This window comes from Thamnophis elegans, chromosome 13 (genome assembly GCF_009769535.1).
Source record: "Thamnophis elegans isolate rThaEle1 chromosome 13, rThaEle1.pri, whole genome shotgun sequence".
NCBI classification, from domain to species: Eukaryota; Metazoa; Chordata; class Lepidosauria; order Squamata; family Colubridae; genus Thamnophis; species Thamnophis elegans.
In genome coordinates this window covers 24,609,586-24,625,221 of record NC_045553.1, presented here as the reverse complement: position 1 = coordinate 24,625,221, position 15,636 = coordinate 24,609,586, and the positions used below count along the sequence as shown (strand labels likewise).

The 15,636-nt window shown below is 44.2% G+C and overlaps 1 protein-coding gene across 1 annotated transcript in view; it reads left to right on the top strand.

Moving 5' to 3' along the window:
* Positions 1 to 15,636, top strand: part of ZMAT4 (zinc finger matrin-type 4) — a 221,447-nt gene that overhangs the window by 36,368 nt on the left and 169,443 nt on the right. Inside the window, exon 2 of the mRNA XM_032229465.1 lies at positions 173 to 262. Coding sequence (XP_032085356.1) covers positions 173 to 262 — 90 coding nt within the window. The remainder of the gene's footprint in view (positions 1 to 172; positions 263 to 15,636) is intronic.

Here is a 15,636-nt window from a genome sequence, read left to right as displayed (position 1 = left end):
GGGCTTGTCACCCATGTTTGTTACCCAGAAAACAGGCTGGGAAGTTAAACTGTCGCTCAAACCTAAGAAAAGAGAGCTGTAACAATTTAAGGATTAGAGCAAGACATGTGCTTTCATGCTCTTGACAGAGGCTTGATTCATTGAAAAAAGGCTCCTTGGTTTTCCTCCACAGAGTCGGAAACATGCAAGCAAAGTTCGCCTTTACTACATGCTCCACCCCATCGATGGAGGATGTCCTGCAAAGAAGCTTCGGTCAGAAAATGTGAGTGTTCTTCTGTCTTTTACTTGCCCAAGAGGGACTCAGATTGCTCATCTCTTTCTAAGAGAAGAATACTGTCCAATTATTAGCTTGCATTGTCTCTCAATCAGGGGTGGGTTGCTGACGGCATTACTGCTGGTTCGGTGTGCAAAACCTTTTGTGCATGCATGCACTCTGCACATTTGCATAATTTACACCTAAAAAGACTTGCGCATGTGCACATTAAAAAAGAAATAAAAATCACCTTTTTGCAATGAAGATTGTTCATGCACAGAACCAAAAATCAAGATGGTGGCCAAAGCCGTGATGAGACGACGTGCGATCTCAAAGCTCTGAGATCACAGTCGACACTTTTATTAATGTGGGGTCCCAACGGACCTAAATCATCCCGAAGAGATGGTGAATAGGAAGATTACGTCTTGCTGATCTCAGGGATATCGCAAAATCTCTGAAAGAAGCAAGAAAAGATCTTCGAGCTGATAATAAAAATTCCAGTCAAAAGACTGACGAGTCAGGGCAGCCTCAGAATGGAACGATGTGGAAAAAGAAAGTGTTTTCATCTGTTGAGAAACTTTTATTGTTTTTTTTAAAAAAAGGACTGCCTATAAAATCTAAAAACCAACTTAAATCAAAGAATAGAAGAATTTAGCGGCAAATTTGATCTTTGTAATGGTTCTGGACAGTGGTTATCTTACTTTTTAAATGCTATTTACATGGATTGAATCTCAGCAAACCTTTTTCAAATGGATGGATTAATCTTTCTTCTTCTAACATTTCTTTGTGACTTTCTGCAAGCTACAGATTGATTGTTTTGACTTCGGCATTGCAAGGTTTTACTGCCTGGCTGTTTGGCTTAAGATCTGATAAGATTCCATAGCTGTCCCTTTGAAGTTTGTTTTCACTTACAGAGAGCTTGTGAATGTATGTTTTAATCTTGCTGACCTTCTAAGAGAAAATAATTGTGTATGAATATGGCGTACGCAGAGTCTCTGAACTGCAAAAATTATTAAATACAGAGGAAAAAGTTGAGAGAAAATTGGAATATTTGGAGCATCTAACAATAAAATATGATGAAAAAACTGAGGATGTTTTTCAAATACAAAATAAGGAGATTGAAATTCAAAAAACTGAAATGGAAGACGAATATAAAGAGATTAAACTTGTTGATATTCATGGCAATTGGTTTATTTCTGAAAAAAGAAAGAATGGAATATTGAAAGAGGAATTAAATGAAGAGAAAATTCATTTCAAAGGACAGGACATAGAAGAAGAAGAAAACATTAAAGAATCTATGGACTATGAAATACTATTTGCAAAATATTTGATAACGCTGTTGATAATCAAAGACAAGCTGAATAAGGAAACAGAAAGAGGGCGTCAAGACTACATGAGAGATATTACAAGCAAGGAGTTGCTAAAAGGAATCCATACAGATTTGATCAAGAGGATGTTTGGAGGACTGGATCCACAAATGGCAGAAGACATTAGATTGTTTTGCTATTGGAAAGATACAGGTTGATAGATGAAAGAGTATAATTTAAAATTAGCTAAACTTAGTTAAATTTAGTGACAATAGGTATAGTTAAATAAAAAATGTTAATGATAGTAATGTATACAATGTGAAATGTTATGATAAGCAATAATTGGATATGAATATTGAATGTTACCCATGAAAGGAAGGCTAGAAATCCTTTTGGATTATATATAAAGGTTATTAATAATAATAACAACAAAATTAGACACAGTTAAGTTTTAATTATTGGGGGAAAATGTTATGATATAGGATATAGCTAAATAAAGAAAGGATAATGATAATTATGTGTGTGTGTGTGTGTGTGTGTGTGTGTGTGTGTGTGTGTAATATAAGAGAATTGGATGTAAATGGTAAACAACGTCTCAGACCTCTCAGCGGCTTTCGATACCATCGACCATGGTATCCTTCTGCGACGACTGCGGGAGGTGGGAGTGGGAGGCACTGTTTTGCGGTGGTTCTCCTCCTACCTCTCGGACAGGTCGCAGTCGGTGTTAGTAGGAGGGCAGAGATCGTCCCTGAGGCCCCTAACATGTGGAGTACCTCAGGGTTCGGTCCTATCCCCCCTACTATTTAACATATACATGAAACCGCTGGGCGAGATCATTCGGAGGCACGGGATAAAATACCATCAATATGCGGACGATACGCAATTGTATCTGTCCGCCCCGTGCCAACTCAATGAAGCGGTGGACGTGATGAACCGGGGTCTGGAGGCCGTTAAGAACTGGATGAGTGCTAACAAACTGGTGCTCAACCCGGATAAGACCGAGTGGCTGTTGTGTTTCCCCCCCAATAATTTGGCTAATACACCAACGCTTAGGCTGGGGGGTCAAATTTTATACCCCTCAGATAGGGTCCGCAACTTAGGAGTCCTCCTGGATCCACAGCTGACTTTTGACCATCAGCTGTCAGCTGTGACCAGGGGGGCATTTGCCCAGGTTCGCCTGGTCCGCCAGTTGCGGCCCTACCTAGATCGGGGGGCCCTCACAACAGTCACTCGAGCCCTTGTGATCTCTAGACTGGAATACTGCAATGGGCTCTACATGGGGTTGCCCCTGAAGTGCATCCGGCGACTACAGCTAGTCCAAAATGCAGCCGCGCGAGTGATAGTGGGCGCACCTCGGTTCGCCCACGTTACACCTGTCCTCCGCGAGCTGCACTGGCTGCCTGTTGGTCTCCGGGTGCGCTTCAGGATAATGATGACCATCTTTAAAGCACTCCATGGTAGTGGATCTGGGTACTTGAGAGACCGCCTTCTGCCGATTACCTCCCTAAATCGACCAATCAGATCGCACAGACTGGGCCTCCTCCGAATTCCATCTGCCAGTCAATGTCGACTGGCGACCACACGGAGGAGAGCCTTTTCTGTTGCTGCCCCGACCCTATGGAACGAGCTCCCCATGGAGATCCGCACCCTCACCACGATCCAGACCTTCCGCGCAGCCCTCAAGATCTGGCTCTCCCAGCAGGCCTGGGGATAGGCTTCCAATTACCCGCCCGAGTGTTTGATTGCTGAATGAAAGTTGTGTTTTATTATTTTTCTTTTGTTCACAAAGTGTTTGTTTTGACCTTGCACTTCCCCTCCCCTGTGGTTGTAAGCCGCCCTGAGTCCCCTCAGGGAAAAGGGCGGCATATAAATCCCAATAAAACCAAAACCAAACCAAACCAAACAAGGATTTGGAAAGGAGGATTAGAAAATTTTGGTATTAAATATTATGGATGTTTAGCTAGAATAGGATATGAGTATTTAATGTTAATGGAGGATTTTATAAATAAGTAAATGAAATGCCAGTATGTGGTTATGTATTAAATCTTGGTATATTTTATCATGAAGGACGTGCTTGTCTATTGTTGTGACTTAGATGAAGTTCAGAGCACATTTTATGACCAATTCATGCAAAACTCTATGTAATCCCAAGGGATTCACATACTTTTTCTTGCAACTGTAGCTCTTAGCTTCTTTTGTACAGTAAGTGAAAACTCTTCATATCGTCTCTAAAATCACTTTCAAATCAAGTCAGTCTCTTGAAGATTTGCCCAGCCTAGGGTTTTGCTTGGAGAGCTCTGCCTTGAAGTCCTGGATGCTATTTTCACAAGGGGCTATGCCAGATTGCAAGAATAACTGGAGGAAAACTGGTCTCTCAGAATCGCACACCCTCCGAGAAAGAACGCATCAAGGGATGAGCAGGGCAGAAATGCTCAGAGAAAGACTCAGCCTGAAGGATAATTCCAAGTTGATCCGTAGCTGTCATAGCTTGAGAAGATGGTAAAAAAAAAATGAGGAAATTCTTGGAATAATTTAGCTGTCTCCTTTCTCAAGTGTGATGGATTATTTTGCACATAGAAGGAGAAAGAGGAGGCAGGAGATGTAACTTTGGTGCAGTGTTGTAGGTGACTGTGATGTTCTGTCCAAATACGATGTGTGAGTTGAGAAACAGCTTCTCTTTTTAGCCTGATGCAACCTTATTTGACTTGGTTGTTATCCACCCATAGACCTATCCACTTGGTCTCTTATTTTTGTATTTCCTCCACTCACAATTGATTGAGACTCTTCAAAGAACTGATCCAATACAGAGAAAGAGATGGAATGGGCGGAATAGGGTGCTAAAAGCATTGTAGTAGGGCCAAAATCGTGGAAACCCTTTGGGAAAAGTGTGTTTTTGAGGTTTGATGGCTAATAACACCACTTTTCTTTTTGGGACTAGTACCAAATATACATATTTTAATTTTATCACAAATGCAATGCAACAAAGTTTGTTCAATTATCTGTATTCTATGAAAAGTTATAGCCAAATATAGCCAGTATTAAACCCAGTTAATAGAAGCAATAGTTCAATCTTGGTTTCATATTGTAACTTCATGGACTGAGGCAGTGGTGAGTTCCGGTAGCCGCTACTGCCTGTTTGCTCAGGGATGCGCTGTTTATGCACTTGATGTGCACTTTGCACACATGCTTGATGTGCACTGCACATGCATGCTTGATACGCACTGTGCATGCATGCTTGATGCACACTCTGCATGCATGCACACTACAACAACAATTGCTCTGTGCATGCGCAGAAGCCAAAAACAAGATGGTGGCACCTACAGCGCCACCGGGAGAAGCAATTCGGCAGGCCTGGATCACTGCTTATTCCAGCGTCCTGGCCACCAAGCTACAACTGATTCAGCCAAACCAGTCTGAACTGGTAGGAACCAGTGGTAGGTTGCAGGCAGTACGTCCCGGTACAGGCGTACCGGAGTCTGCTGGGAGCACCAGATACCGTTCTGGTACAGTGCTCCGGAGGCCCCCCCCCGCCCGAGCTCCTTACCTGTCTTTTAAGGCTTTCGCACTACATACAGCCCCTGCGCAAAGCTCCGCTGAGCAGCTGGAGCGTCACGGAGGTGGTAAGATGCATGCGCGTACTGTGCTTGTCCATGTGGATGCCGCTGGGTGCCTTCCAACAGTATTGGTTGGCACGGGATCCGGAACCCAACACTAGATCCGAGGTGATGATATCACGGCCCTCCAGGGCAGTGGTGGGATTCAAAATTTTTTACTACCCGTTCTGTGGGTGTAGCTTGCGGGTGTGGCAGGGAAGAGTACTGCAAAATCCCCATTCCCTCCCCATCCCACTAACCTGCTTTCCAGCTCCGTTCTCCTGTTCAGGGCAACAAAAGAAGATCAGCTGGGAGGCAGTGGGGGCGGGGCCAACCTATTTGCCAGTTCTCTGAACTAATCAAAATTTCTGCTACCAGCTCTCTAGAACCTGTCAGAACCAGCTGAATACCACCTCTGCTCCAGGGGTCCACCGACCACAGGTTTCAGAACCACTTTACCAATAAGCCAGTTTCAAGGTATTATCTGTTTGATTCTGAACAGCCAGGTCCTGGTTTATAAGGAATTGCCTATTTCACTATAGGATTACACAGTCTTTTAGCCCTGGAGTAGCTATCCTACTAAACAAACGGCTATCTTGATTCTTTTCTTCTGGTTTTCAGGAATAATATTTCCAAAAATTAAATAGTTCCCCCACCCCCACCCCATAGTATGTTTTCACTGAGCTCTTATCTATTAGTGGGGCATGTTCGGTGATTTTATCTGTTGCCTTGATAGCTGTTTACTTTTTATCTAAAAGGTCGGCATTCCTGTTTCTTTAAAACTGTGCCATTTTGTTCCATATATTATTCCGGGTTTTTTTTGGTTGTAATTGGATTTTTCTGGAAAGAAAGATAGGCTAAAGATACAGAAGGATCTTGACAAACTTGAACATTGGGCACTATCTAATAAAATGAAATTCAATGGTAAAAAGAGTAAGGTTCTACATTTAGGCAACAAAAACAAAATGCACAGGTACACTATAGGTGGTACCTTGCTCAACAGTAGTAACTGTGAAAGGGATCTTGGAGTCCTAGTGGACAACCATTTAAATATGAGTCAGCAGTGTGCAGCAGCTGCCAAAAAAGCTAACACAGTTCTAGGCTGCATAAACAGAGGGATAGAATCAAGATCACGTGAAGTGATACCACTTAATATCACTTTATAATGCCTTGGTAATACCACTTTATAATGCCTTGGTAATACTCCATTCAGTTTTGATCGCCACGATGTAAAAAAGATGTGGAGACTCTGGAAAAAGTGCAGAGAAGAGCAACAAAGAGGACTGGAAGCTAAAACATATGAAGAACGGTTGCAGAAACTGGGGATGTCTAGTTTAATGAAAAGAAGGACGAGGGGAGACATGATAGCAGTGTTTCAATATCTCAGGGGCTGCCACAAAGAACAGGGAGTCAAACTATTCTCCAAGGCATCTGAGGGTACAACAAGAAGCAATGGGTGGAAACTAATCAAGGGGAGAAGCAACTTAGAACTGAGGAGAAATTTCCTCATAGTTAGAACAATGAATCAGTGGAACAGCTTGCCTCCAGAAATTGTAAATGCCTCAACACTGGAAGTCTTTAAGAAGATGTTGGATAGCCATTTGTCTGAAACGATATAGGGTTTCCTGCCTAGGCAGAGTATTGGATTAGAAGATTTCCAAGGTCCCTTCCAACACTGCTATTGTATTGTAAAAGCAAAACGAAAGATACTCTACATGAATAAAGTTTTATCATAGCAGCTGGGAAAATCAACACCACTGAACAGGAGAAAGGAGGAAAGGAGCAGTTACACAAAGTGTTATTCAGGTTATCCTCTCAGCTATCCTAAAATGCTGGTATTTCAGCCAGGCAGGCAACATAAACGATGCTTGGCAACTTATTTTATGAGATTTGATTTATTAGATGCAGCTGTCCCTTGCAATCTAAGAAAATTAAGAGTCAAAGCCAAACTGGGCTGGCTAGGCTATCATCATAGTACTATTATAAAATTTTTAATGATGCATTTTTTACTGGGGAGAGCAAAGATTTAACAGATTAGCACAGGCACATGGGAACTGCGATGACAGAGGCTGTCTAATTGCAGGGAAATGTGGACCTGTAGCATTAGTTTAGGACAGTGTTTTTCAACTTTGGCAAATTTGAGATATGTGGACTTCAACCAGAAATCAGAATGGCTGGCTGAGGAGTTCTGGGAGTTGAAGTTTGGAATAGGAATAGGAATAGGAATAGGAATAGGAATAGGAATAGGAATAGGAATAGGAATAGGAATAGGAATAGGAGTAGAGTAGAGTAGAGTAGAGTAGAGTAGAGTAGAGTAGAGTAGAGTAGAGTAGAATAGAATAGAATAGAATAGAATAGAATAGAATAGAATAGAATAGAATAGAATAGAATAGAATAGAATAGAATAGAATAGAATAGAATAGAATAGAACAGAACAGAACAGAAGATGGAAGGGACTTTGGAGGTCTTCTAGTCCAGCTCCCTGCTCAAGCAGGAGAACCTATACAATTTCAGACCAGTGACTATCCAGTCTCAGTTGCCAAGTTCAGAGATCCCTGCTCTATTAGAGAAAGAAAATGTGGAAAATGGAATTGGAATTGGAGCTCAAGAAAATTAGATTCTACCTTGTCTTTGCATTCATTTGCATTTCAAAAAAACAGAAATATATTTTTTCATTTAAATCACATTTAAACACCTGCTCTTCTCCTCAAAAGGCGGGCTTGGACATTCATATTGATACATTTAAACACCAATCTTTTCCAGATTAAAATAAGCTTCAATTCACTCATTAATCCACCAGTTGTGAATCAGGTCACTTCCTATTGGAATTGATTAAAAAAAAACCATTCTTCCTGAAAGCCTCTTTCTGAATGCAAACACGAAAGAAAGAAAAAATTGAATAATGTGTTCCTTCATCCCGAGGGGGAAAAAGCTAGGAGAAATAAATTCTAGCAAATGATTGTTGCATCAATCACAAGCATTATGAGGCTCACATTGTCTTTTGTTCCTCTTAGCTTTATCTGGCCCCTTGTGGCCCTCTGGTAATTGACTAGTGATGAGCTTCTAGATTTATTTCATCTCAAGCCTCCTGAAATGATGTCTATCTTCCACACGATCCCCACAGGCAAAGAAGAGCTTGCGATGTATCATTCCTGGTGTTTATGCCTACTGTTGGGAAAGAGTCCCAGTTGCAGCTGAGCAACACAATCTCAAGGCCTCAGAGGCATTGGGTAATAGTGCCACAAACAGAGGGAATTGATTATGGGTCCCAAACCTGCAAATATTGCTTTGTTGTATATCTGACTTGATCTGGATGGATCCCTAAGGTGACCTCCCTTACATCAGAAAACATAGTGATGTCAGATTGTTCCTGCCCACCTTGAGAAAATAAATTGACTTCCCCAGTTACAGCTGTGCTGTATTCCATCAATAGAACAGGGGTGTAAGGTGTGGCCAGCGTCACAGTAGTATGCAGACAAACTTTGGGGGTCTGAAGAAGTGGCAATATCTCTGCCATTTTGGGGATCCCCTCAGGGATCGGAGCTGTCTTGTAGGGAGGGTGAGGAATTGGGGAACCTACAGGCATGAACATGGAAGCTGCAAATCCCCTGGAGCACCAGTAATAGCCTCTGACCCAATGGCAAGGAAGACAGCCATTATGAGCTGTCAAAGTTGAGGCGGCCACACAAGGAATGAGAAGAAAGTGTGGTGGAGCATCTGGGTGAGAGCATGAGACGATTGTGAGACTATCTTGTTCTTTGCGCGGTTGCTAGGTGGATGTGGCCATGGGGCCGTGGCCTAGTCAGGTTCCTACACCACAGGGCGTTTTTGCCCTTCCCAGGCTCTGGGGTTGTTTCCTGAGCCTCCAGGAAGATGAAAATGGTCTCCCCTGGGCTCAGGAGGCCGGAAACAGGCCAATTTTTGGACTTCTGGTAGGCTTGTTTTTCACCCTCCCCAGGCTCCAGAGGCTTTCCCTGAGCCTCCAGGAGGGTGAAAACGGCCTCCCCTGGGCTCTAGATGCCATCTGGAGGCCCATTTCTGGACTTCCAGTACTTCTGGTAAGCCTATTTTTCACACTCCCAGAGCTTCCGCGCAGGCCCTGCACTTACCTGGCATGATGAACGAGCCACATGGAGACTCTGGGGAGGAGGTGAGCAGGGTGGCGGGGTCAGACGGTCCTTGTAACTACCAGTTCAGCGAACCAGATTAAAATTAATATCCGGTTTGCCTGAACAGGTCTGAACCAGCTGAATCCCACCCCTGAATAAGACCCAGGCTTTAGCACAGGTAGAAGGGCTTAGGTTAAAACCTTGGTAGTTCCATTGTAAAAGAACAAGATGTTGAACCTCTGAGCTGCGGAAGACCTACTGCAAGGTAGCTTGATATACAAATGAACTGCTGTGAAAACAGTTTCCAACATCAGCAGGTCTTAAAGATGCAGGAGTAGAGGAAGAAATGGAGCAGTTGGCCATCTGAGAAGCTGCAAAGCAATAGCAATCCATTTTGGGGTGGGGGGTAATCTGTCAAATCTAAGGAATAAATGTTCAATATGAGAAAGCGCAGCTGAAGGAGGAAGAGAGAAGCAGAAGGGAATGTATCCTCTGTTGCTGAAGTCATGAGTCATGAGAGTATGTCTTACAAAGCAGTTGTAGAGACAAGGACGAGGGATGCCTCTACTACCTGCTTCTCCCAATTCATAAATCAAAAATAATGTATAACATAAAACATTTAACAACCATGTTCAACTTTTCTTACCCAGAATCCTTCTTCATTTATAAGTCCGAGTTTGGGACAATTGTTGCAATGGTGGGATTCATTTTTTTTTATTACCAGTTCTGTGGGTATGGCTTGGTGGGAATGGTGTGGCTTGGTGGGCGTGGCTTGGTGGGCATGGCAGGGGAAGGATAATGCAAAATCCCCATTCCCTCCCCACTCCAGGGAAGAATACTGCAAAATCCCCATTCCCTCCCCACCCCACCAACCTGCTTTTCAGCTCCATTTTCCTGTGCAGGGTAACAAAAGAAGACCCAGCCAATCAGCTGGGACCAGAGAGGTAGTGAATAGATTGGGGGCAGGACCAGCCAGAGGTAGTATTTGCAGTTCTCCGAACTACTCAAATGTTCTGCTACCAGTTCTCCAGAGCCTGTCAGAACTGGCTGAATACCACCTCTGAATTGTTGGCTATACAATGCTGTATTTTTGGTGTGCATTTTTTTTAATAAAAAAAAATAACTAATATGCCAAGAAAAAGACACCTTTGGTTCTTTTCAGTAAGAGAAGTTTTGTGATTCTCTTGCCTGCAAAAGTGTGAAATAACCAAAAGACCCATCAATCATTACACTTTCTTGCTTCTTCTCTTTTTCTTAAAGCAGACACACAATGAAAAAGCAACAGAAAGATAGGGAGGGAAAATACATAAAGATCAGAGGTTGGTTGCTAATTCTTTTACTACTGGTTCGGGCGCGCTCCTGCGAGCACAAGTGGTGCATGCAGAAGCTCCTGGGCTGGTGTGCAGAGCCTCCTGCCACCGCTACTACCTTTTCGCCCGATCCACCACTAGTACCTGTTCGCCCGATCCACCGCCACTACCTGTTCACCCGATCCGGCAACAACCCACATTTGATAAGGATAGAGGGGAAAAAATCCCCTGCATTTTCCCAATAGTTTTCATTTTGGGAATTAAAACAAAAGAATTTAGAAGGGCTCCCCGCACAAAAAAAAGAAAACTTTTGGAAATAAAGCCTAATAAAGGAGAGGGAAATCCTCCCTCTTGGTGAAGGACAGTCTGCACATGGCATGCCTATGCATTGTTAGCTTAAACATGGTTTACGAAATGAAATATTTTCTAAAGAGTTGAAGTCCACATATTTTAAAGGTGCCAAGTTTGAGAAACACTGGCCTAGACTATTAATAGTTAAGAAGCTGGAGGATGCTACCAAGTTAATAGCTAGGCTGTCCAAAAGGGACATGGTGACTCAGTGACTGACGCTGAGCTTGTCGATCAGAAAGTTGGCAGTTCAGCAGTTTGAATCCCTAGCGCCGCTTAACAGAGTGAGCTCCCGTTACTTGCCCCAGCTTCTGTCAACCTAGCAGTTCAAAAGCATATAAAAATGCAAGTAGAAAAATAGGAACCACCTTTGGTGGGAAGGTAACAGAATTACATGCGCCTTCAGTGTTGAGTCATGCTAGCCACATGACCATGGAGACGTCTTCAGACAGCACTGGCTCTTCAGCTTAGAAACGGAGTTGAGCACCATCCCTAGAATCGGGAACGACTAGCACGCATGTGCGAGGGGAACCTTTACTTTAAAATTAAAATATAATTTTCGATCAACATACTTAAATCCACTTTTATTCTATGATAGAGCCACATCTGAGGTTTTAATGTGGTACGCCAACTGGCTATTGACTCAATACAGATCTTTATGGAAGAATGTTACTCTGTATTTCTTCAGACCGTGATATATTATATATCAAGTCATAGTCACTGTTCTGTAAAGAGTATCTCTCTATTTCATTCCTACAAAACTACCTGGACAAGGTCCGCTGAGTTTGGGAGATTTATAAGAGGCTATCTTGAGATTATATTGCTCGTTTGTGCACCTTTTTACACTGCAGTGTTTGGGCAGATAAAAAGTAGTAGATCACTGTCTTCGGAGGATAGGCTGGAAATAATTCTATATTGATCAACAAACCAGCCTCTGAAATCTTGCACAATTAGTAAACTGTACAAGTTTTTGTAGTCTTGCTTAAAGTCTGGTGAGATTTATTATTATGATTTTCCCAAAGATGGTTTTTTTTTTTCCAAAAGGCAACTGGACTTTATTTTTCCTTGCAGAAGTTTCGCTTCTCATCCAAGAAGCTTCTTTGATTTTGAACTTCGAAACCGAAGACATTTCTTGGATGAGAAGTGAGGTTCTGATCTAGGCTTCCTGAGACAGTAAAAAGCACATGCTTAGTCCCCAAACCCCTCTTTTTATTTCAACGGCTGTGAATTATGTTCATTCACAGCCCTTAATGAGTCACAAATAGTATTTTTTTAGTATTTTATTAGGATTTATAGGCCGCCCTTTTCCCTGAGGGGACTCAGGGCGGCTTACAATCATTAGGGAGGGGGTGCAATTCAAAACAAACAATATGTGAACAAAATAAATAAAGTAATAAAAACACAACTTGCATTCAACATTCAACACTCGGGTGGGCAAATTAGAGACTTATCCCCAGGCCTGTTGGGATAGCCAGGTCTTAAGGGCTGCGCGGAAGGCCTGGACGGTGGTGAGGGTGCGTATCTCGACGGGGAGATCGTTCCACAGGGTCGGAGCTGCAACAGAAAAGGCTCTCCTCCGTGTAGTCGCCAGTCGACATTGACTGGCGGATGGGATTCGGAGGAGGCCCAGTCTGTGCGATCTTATCGGTCGGAGGGAGGTAATCGGCAGAAGGCGGTCTCTCAAGTACTCTTTATAGTTTATAAAGAGTCCGACAGAAGTCTGCCAAAGTCTTTCGGGATAAGTCTGATAAGCACCCACCTTTATCTCCCTTGAAATGCTACCGAACACCTAATTGCCAATTAGCTTTGCAAGGCCACACGGAGCACAGAGTCAAAATGGAGCTTCAGAGTTTAAACCGACCAGAATGAACAAAGTTGCTTCCTGTAAAGGCTCATGTGCCTTTGCTCTTTCTTTATATCTTATGGGAGGAGCCAATCGTCTCCAAGCCTTACTCCCGAGTCACCCCTTTTGTCTTAACTGTTCTTGCCTTCTGGCAGTTCTGCACATGCACTCACTGGGAACAGGCTCCCCTTGTTCTTCTGCCTTGCTGATGTCCGACTCTGGAGGCTCCGTAGGCAGCACATAACTCCCAGATGGCCCTGGCCTCCGTCTCTGCCTCCAACACAGAGCCCTCATCTGAGCCTTTCCCAGATTCCAGGACTGGCCCATGTTCCTCCCCAACCTCCTCACTGTCCAACTTTGCTGCCAGCTCTGTAGGCTGACAGCAGACCACAACAAGTGAAATATCTTCAAGGAAAAACAAAGTCCGGTTGCCTTTGAAAAAAATGCCTTTGGGACAACCATGATTTGGATGACTGAGACTCTCCATATGTTTTGTTATACAGTCAGCCAGATATTCAGACTGGATTTGGCATTTTTGTCCCACTATCAAGTCCTTCCCAAAGGTCTGGGATAGGCAGATATGCACATGTTAAAGGTATTGTTGCAGGATGTAAACTGTTCTTTGCAATGGATGGTAATTTTCTCAATGCTGATGGTGTTCAAGTGGTGCTCCAGTTGTTTTGGGATTGTATCCAAGGTGTCTTTTACTAGCCGTTTTAAACAACTATCGTCCAGTCTCCAACCTCCCCTTCGTGGGGAAGGTTGTTGAGAAAGTGGTGGCCTTTCAGCTCCGGCGGTCCTTGGAGGAAACCGATTATCTAGATCCCTTCCAGTCGGGATTTAGGCCTGGCTACAGCACGGAAACCGCTTTGGTCGCGCTGATCGATGATCTCTGGAGAGCCAGCAATGGAGGTCATGCCTCCGTCCTAGTGCTCCTTGACCTCTCAGCAGCCTTCAATACCATCGACCATGGTATCCTTCTGCGACGACTGCGGGAGGTGGGGGTGGGAGGCACTGTTCTACGGTGGTTCTCCTCTTACCTCTCGGACAGGTCACAGTCGGTGTTGGTTGGAGGGCAGAGATCGACCCCTAGGCCCCTGAACTATGGGGTGCCACAGGGTTCGGTCCTCTCCCCCCTCCTGTTTAATATCTACATGAAGCCGCTGGGTGAGATCATTCGACGGCACAGGATAAAATACCATCAGTATGCGGACGATACACAGTTGTATCTGTCCGCCCTGTGCCAACTCAGTGAAGCGGTTGACGTGATGTGCCAGTGCCTCGAGGCTGTTAGGGCCTGGATGGAGGTTAACAAGCTTGTACTCAATCCGGATAAGACCGAGTGGCTGGTGTGTTTCCCTCCTACTAATTGGCCAAGTTTTCCATCTCTCAGGCTGGGGGGTCAAACAGTATGCCCCCCAGAGAGGGTTCGCAATTTGGGAGTCCTCCTGGACCCACAGCTGACTTTCAAACACCATCTGTCGGCTGTGACCAGAGGGGCATTTGCCCAGGTTCGCCTGGTGCGCCAGTTGCGTCCCTACCTGAACCGGGAGGCCCTCACAACAGTCACTCGTGCCCTTGTGACCTCTAGACTGGACTACTGCAATGTGCTCTACATGGGGCAGCCCTTGAAGAGCATTCGGAGACTTCAGCTTGTCCAGAATGCAGCCGCGCGAGTGATCGTGGGTGCACCTCGGTTCACCCACATAACACCTATCCTCCGCGAGCTGCACTGGCTGCCTATTGGTCTTCGGATACGCTTCAAGACGCTAGTCGTCACTTATAAAGCCCTTCATGGTATTGGACCTGGGTACTTGAGAGACCGCCTCCTGCCAATCACCTCCAATAGACCGATCAGATCCCACAGATTAGGCCTCCTCTGAATTCCATCCGCCGGCCAATGTCGACTGGCGACTACCCGGAGGAGTGGCTTCTCTGTGGCTGCTCTGTGGCTGTTCCGACCCTCTGGAACGAACTCCCCATGGAGATTTGAACCCTCACCACCCTCCAGGCCTTCCGCAAAGCCCTTAAACCTGGCTATTCCGGCAGGCCTGGGGCTAAAGAGCTTCTGCCCCCCCTTCTTGAATGGTATGGTTGTTGTGTGTTTTAAATTGTGTATTGTTTGTTTGTCTTTTTTATCCCTTGTTTGTACCTCCTTTCCCTTGACTGAGTTGTGAGCCGCCCTGAGTCCCCTTCGGGGAAAAGGGCGGCATATAAATGAAATAAATCCTAATCCTAATCCTAATGGTATTGCCTTCACTTTCTTTTCTCACAGTCATTCTATTTGCAAAATTTCATTATTTTCTTCAGTTCTACTCTACTCTACTCCACTCTATTAATTTTATCCTATCCTGTCCTGTCCCATCCCATCCTTCATTCCTTCTATTCTACTTTGTCCTGTCCTGTCCTGTCCTGTCCTGTCTGGTCCTGTCCTGTCCCATCCCATCCTTCATTCCTTCTAGCATGTCCTGTCCTATCCTGCTGTCTCCAGATGAAGCCACATCTACCATTGTTCCCATGTATGCTATCTACAGTCAGCTTTCTTCAACCTGGACAACTTGAAGATGTGTGGACTTCAACTCCCAGAATTCCCTAGCTAACACACTAGGTGGGGAGGCACAGAGGCCACCCACCCCCCACCCCCCAAATTTATATCTATACATCTTCACACTGCCAAGGTTGAGAAATGCTGGACCACAAAATTCGTGAAAATAAAGAAGTAGGGAAGGATCTGAGAACAACACATTTCTTTTCTGGTTGTTAGATGTTTGGAAACACTCTATCATGGAATCCATTTGTTCCCTCCTCTATATCTTGATGACAGGCCCCAAAGGGGGATGGGAAATACAAAAGCTATTTAGCTAGCAATGGAG